The sequence below is a fragment of the Lepisma saccharinum genome, chromosome 18, assembly GCF_977018435.1.
Source record: "Lepisma saccharinum chromosome 18, izLepSacc3.1, whole genome shotgun sequence".
In the NCBI taxonomy this organism is placed as follows: domain Eukaryota; kingdom Metazoa; phylum Arthropoda; class Insecta; order Zygentoma; family Lepismatidae; genus Lepisma; species Lepisma saccharinum.
Window position 1 is genome coordinate 59,936,421 of NC_139246.1, and position 6,380 is coordinate 59,942,800.

General features: G+C 41.5%; 1 protein-coding gene across 1 annotated transcript; it reads left to right on the plus strand.

Annotated features, from left to right (window-relative positions):
* Positions 1-4,899: 4,899 nt before the first annotated feature.
* Positions 4,900-5,838, plus strand: LOC146002303 (uncharacterized). The gene has a single exon (XM_083140014.1). It carries the CDS (start codon positions 4,900-4,902, stop codon positions 5,836-5,838), a length of 939 nt encoding a protein of 312 aa, XP_082996140.1.
* The last annotated feature ends 542 nt before the right edge of the window (positions 5,839-6,380 follow it).

Below are 6,380 nucleotides of genomic sequence, written 5' to 3' on the forward strand. Positions count from 1 at the left end.
ATGTACCCCCACCAGGGATCGAACACGGGTACACTTGGTTACGTCTTATTGCCAGACTACCTGGGTCTGGAACTCAATTTTAATATTTCTAATTCATAGTTTGTTAACTCCTTGATTTCATAACGTCGTATTTCTCTCTCTCGGAAATTTTAGCGAAAAGGATATATGTATACCTTCACGGCCGAGGTGGCCGTTGGACGGCGGCTAGCGCGTCGGAAAGTAAGAGCACATCTACCGGCATTCAAACCCACAACTGTACGCTGACCTTGGCATTAGACACGTCAGTGCTTCAGTATCCAGACAGCTGTTGTGTAGTTTGCACGTGGTTGTGAAGTGTTAAATTGTTAACAAGTGTTTTAGATTGTTTTGTTTAAGTTTACGTATTGCCAGTTTTTTTTCTACAGTCTAATAATACCACGTTATCTGTAAAATTTTAAACAACGAATTTTTATATACGACTGTTACGTCATTACGAATTCTTGTAGGGAAGTTAGAATGAGTTTCAGAGCAGAATTCCCAGATGTTCCTGTTTCACACAGAGACAGTGATCTGTTACTTGTGAACAAATTTAGGAAAATAGGGTCTGCTCTTGTTAAGGTAAAACGGCATGTGCTTACTGAGGATAAACTAGACGACGTTGGAACACGATTGAAATATACTCCTCAGAAATCTCTCCGACGCCTTGCACAAGAAACAGACATATTTCTAACGTCATCGTGGCGAGCTACCAAGCTTTTATACAGGAAGCCATACATCAGAAGAATTGAAAGAAAATATGAAGAAATAAATTACAGCAATTTCGAAAGAGGAACTGATACGTGTTAATGAAAATTTCCTATAAATATGTGGATGCAAGAGGACATCATTCCAAACACCTTTTGTAACACGGTACGTATTCCTTTTAATTGTAACTGTCGATGCAATTGTACGAGCATATTTAATTACATAGCTAGCGGTTCCAGTTACGCGAATGTTGCACCCAGTTTGCCGGAAGACGCGTTCCTACTTCCCGGCGCGCTTTCCGTCGCTCCACGGCCACCTCGGCCGTGAAAGGCACTGTATAATTATGACACGCATGAGAGAACATTGCTAACACTAATATTGTCGGTACTCGAATGAGGAACTAACTAACAAACAGAAATGAAGCTTAAAGGTTCTTTAGATGTTGAACGTCCTCCTGCTTATAAAAAAATATTTTCTCACCTGTTAGACCTATTGTAAAAATAGCGATTCGATTTATAGGGGAATTATACACACTTAGCTGTATGCACATATTCTTCGTCACCGTTTGGACCTTCAACAAAAGAACAACCCCACAACCACCAAATACATCCAACTATTAAAAAATTGTACCAGTATATAAATATATGTGTTAAGGAATCACAAAATATAGTTTTCTCACTCAATATTGGTACAAAATCAATAGAAACTTAAATTTTGCTGAACACCCAAGAAACTTAGACCCTGTGAAATTGTCGCGCGGTATTTTTATGGACCCGCCAACTCTCAAAACGCAGGAAAAGTATCGGCCAGTATCTGAAATTAAAATCCAGCCAGTAGCGGCGATTAAGGGGGAGGGCGAGGGGGGCAGTTGCCAACCCATTTTTCGCCACTTTTGCTCCCGCACTATGCTGAACCTTACCTACAAAGGGAAATATACTGTCTTTGCCCCCCCCCCCCCAGTTTTGGCACCTTGCCCCACGGTTTTGGAACCCAATCGCCGCCACTGAATCCAGCGGATACTTTCCGATGTCGATACTATTGTTATCAGCCGATACTCATACAACGACATCGGTATAGTCTCAGCCCTAATAGGTATATATTACCTGTGTTAATTAGTTTCACTTTTCTGCCACATTTGGCTAATCGTGACGATGAGGACGAGAGATATAATGAAATTGATGGACACTCGCAAAGAATGCACATGTCTAGGCCAGAATATACGTGTATATATATATTCTATATTCCGTGCCATTCCCAGAAACAAATTCTAGATCCGCTTACGTGTATGGTGACAACCTGTGTGTATTTATGTCTAACACAAACTAGTAGCAAAAAATTACAGCTAAATAAATTCCAATGGACGGAATTCCTTAAATTATTATCCTTATTTTCTTAAGTTCATATAAGGCTGTGTATTTTAAAAAATAAAACACGTTGTTTGTTAAAAACACTTAATGCACAATCTACATTTGTGACAAAAATTCTAGCAACCCTTCTGGTGTGACTGGCAGAATTGATATCAGTTGCAGATAAACCCTGATGTTTGGGAGAGAAGATGTTTTGAAGGCTTCCGTCCAGTGGCTGTCACAAGGGGTCTGCAGATACCGCTGCGTGAAGGTGGGCGGGGGAGGTAAAGCAAATGTGCCCTCAGTCGGTTTCGTACCATAGTCATCAAGGAACATTTCTTCCACATCCACAATATAACGAGCACACAACGTTCCCGTCTATGAAGTTAAAAGCAGCATGCTAGAAAGCAGAAGGAAACATGACACTTCGCATTGTTTACGATTCCATTGTTTGAGCTTTGGGGCAAGAATTAGGTGCTAATAATAATATTGTTTTGATGTCAGAAGGTGCGCGTGCAGCGCGAAATTATCGAATCAATGAAAATACCGCTCTTGCGCAACAACCATGGCTGATAAGAAATCTAAAAACAAGATCGACCAATCTAGGCAAGTTTGGTCACAACTCTAAATCCAATTCATGGAGAGAATCAAGATATAAATTTCACCTGGGCGAGTTGGAGTTTTAGCGCCCCTCTACTTTCCACTCTATTACTCATCCCCGTCTTTCTACTCTGCTCCTCCTACTTTCCGCCTTCCTTCAATAATAATAAAACATGACTGCATTATAAATTAACGGTTTTTATGACAAAAAATAGCGATGTTTTTGGCGTCGATGTTATTGCCGTCCATGTTTTTGGCGTCGATGTTTTTGCCGTCGATGTTTTCGCCGTCGATATTTTTGGTGTCGATATGTTTGGCGTCAATGTTTTTTCCGTCGATGCTTTTGGTGTCGATGTTTTTTTGCGTCGATGTTTTTGCCGTCGATGTTTTTGCCGTCGGTTCTTACCGTCAGTGTTCTTGGTGTCGATGTTTTTGCCGTCGAAGTTTTCGCCGTCGATGTTTTTGCCGTCGATACTTTTGGCGTCGATGTTTTTGCCGTCGATGTTTTTGGTGTCGATGTTTTTGGCGTCGATGTTTTTGCCGTCGATGTTTTTGGGTGTCGATGTTTTTGGGTGTCGATGTTTTTGCCGTCGATGTTTTTGGCGTCGATGTTTTTGCCGTCGATGTTTTTGCCGTCGGTTTTTACCGTCGATGTTCTTGGTGTCGATGTTTTTGCCGTCGATGTTTTTGCCGTCGATGTTTTTGTCGTCGATGTTTTTGGTGTCGATGTTTTTGCCGTCGAGGTTTTGGTGTCGATGTTTTTGCCGTCGATGTTTTTGGCGTCGATGTTTTTGCCGTCGATGTTTTTGGCGTCGATGTTTTTGGTGTCGATGTTTTTGGCGTCGATGTTTTTCCCGTCGATGTTTTTGGCGTCGATGTTTTTGCCGTCGATGTTTTTGCCATCGATGTTTTTGGCGTCGATGTTTTTGCCGTCGATGTTTTTGGCGTCGATTTTTTTGCCGTCGATGTTTTTTCCGTCGATGTTTTTGGCGTCGATGTTTTTGCCGTCGATGTTTTTGGTGTCGTTGTTTTTGCCGTCGATGTTTTGTGCTGTCGATGTTTTGTGCTGTCGATGTTTTGTACTGTCGATGAAATGTAGGCGATGTTTTTGCGTCGATGTTTTGACGTATAACTTGAACTACTTAGAGGGCTACCAGCCACTTTTCACGTTTACCACATTATAAAGCATGGCGCATTTGACAGTTTAACGTTTAACGTGAAAAACGGTGTTTGAATTTTTTTGACACTTACACCGTTTACCAATTTTAGTCTTCAGTTGTTTGTAGCAGTTCTACTAATGTGTCGAAATGTATGTAGAGTGCCACACACGTAAATTTGCCGTTGCGTAGAAACGAATTTTCGTTTCGTCTCCCTCTCTCTTAGCATCACGTGTTCTACCCTGCTCGAAAACCTTCGCTATTGTTGCCATATTGTCATTCCATTCCTGGACACACTCGCGCAAACATCATTGAAAACAATTGAATAGTGCTCCAGCTCGCGGTTCCCACCTTTCGGCAGGGACGCTAATGTGGCAATATAGCACGGCGTAGTGCTTGCTTCTTTTATGCAGTGCATGTTCATTGGCTAGCTAGTAACTAGTGTTGCCAACTGTAATAATGAAGCACTATTTCTGTCACGTAAGTGGAAAGGCAGGTAAAGTGGCGGTGAGTTTTGTTGGATTGGAAGCACCATATTTTTATTTTATACTAAGTATTTGACCGGTTTGACGTTGTGTGCGTGTATTGCGTGTGTGTATGTAAAAGTGTGTGTTTGCTAATGAACGTTAAATTCCATAATGCCTCCAGTTCTGTCGAAGTTGAAATCAAAAACCTTGCATAGCCAAGCTCGGGAAATTCTAAGCAACGTGCACGCGTTCATGAAGGAGGAAGCCAGTCATGGTGTTAGCATCCCAATAAAGCATTTTGGCAAGAGAGCAGCGGCTGCGACTGGAGTTCCTGAAAGAACAATCAGGGCTATTATGAACGAAAGACAATCTCTTGAGATGTCAGAAGGCCCCTGCACATCATTCCACACTCCCGGGAAAGAACGACAAAGACCAGCGACCAAATCGTCAGTGGATGCTTTCGATGAAAACGTTATCCGTAGGCGCATATACGACTACGCTCTGCGTGAAAATGAAGTGCCGACATTGAAAAAATTGCATGTCAAATTACAGGCGGACATAAATTTTGCGGGAAGTCAAGAGAGTTTGCGACGTTTGCTGCGAAAGATGGGATTTAGATGGAGGAAGACACAAAACAATAGAACCATTCTGACAGAAATGCAAGATATTCGCCTTAAAAGAACAAGGTTTTTGAGGCAAATAATGCACTACAGACGACAAGACCGACCAATAATATACATAGACGAGACTTATTTGCACAGCACCCACACCACATCGCTTTCTTGGTCGGATGACTCTGGAAGAGGGCTTCGGGTGCCTTTGTCTAAAGGACGGCGCCTGGTAATAGTTCACGCAGGAGGCAAGAATGGATTTGTCCCCAATGCCCTACTCTTATTCAAATCAAATACCAAGTCAGGAGACTACCACGATGACATGAATAGCGAAAACTTTATGAAGTGGCTCCGTGAGAAATTAATTCCAAATCTGCCGCCCAGTTCTGTGGTGATTCTTGACAACGCTTCTTACCACAATGCACAAATAAATCCTGCTCCTACTCTCGGCTCGTTAAAGAAAGACATGCAGAGTTGGCTCCAAGGAAGAGGCATTCCCTTTACACCTGATATGACGAAGCCTGAGTTATATGACATAATTAAAGTACATAAAGCGAAACATGTAACATATAAAGTGGACTCTTTGTTAAATGAACATGGCCATTCCGTTTTAAGACTCCCACCATATCATCCTGAATTAAATCCCATAGAAAAAATCTGGGCTCTTGTAAAGAACTGGGTGGCATCACATAATGTGACATTTAAATTGGACGACGTCATGACGCTTGCGACACAAAAATTTGAAAAAGTCACGACCGAAGAATGGGCGTCAACATGTCGTCATGCAGAACAGATGGAGCGTGAGTACATGGAACGTGAGGGATTAATAGACGACTACGAGGAGGCGGCTGCCCCTCTCGTCATCCATGTAGGGTCCGATTCCACCGACACCGAGGATTTATTAGGAATTGAGGAACTACTCTCTTCTGAATAACTGGAGGTAAGTTCCCAGTTGTTGTTTTTTTTCTGAACTGTAGACAATTTACCGAACCCATAGCTGTGTTCAATGTTATCTACTGGTTATAATCAGGGCTAGGATTTATAGGTAAATTACATACTTTTAGTCTGACGAAATATCGCTGAAATTTTGTGATATCTGTGCGAATAGTACTGTTTGTAGTGATTTAAGGTACATTTTATTGTCAATATTTTTCCATATTTCTAACTTTAATAAATACTTACTTTTACATATTTAAGGAAAATATACTTAATTTTACATATTTCAACAGGTTTAATTCACAAATTGTTCATACTTCATAATTTTGGAATTATTCAAAATAAATAAATTATGTGGCTCCAACATCATTTCAACTCTGGCTCTTGTAGAAATTGCATAGAGGAGGCTGTCATTTTTGCTGCTTAATGCGATACATATTGTTTTCTGTGTTAAAATTGCCATGCTTTGATGGGTGACCAAGTTCATAGCAGGGCCGGCGGAAGGGGAGGGCGAACCGTCCCATCGCCCAGAGCGGCAAA

Excerpts from the sequence above, each read along its gene's own strand:
- LOC146002303 (XM_083140014.1), top strand. The coding sequence starts at position 4,900 with ATGGGATTTAGATGGAGGAAGACACAAAACAATAGAACCATTCTGACA.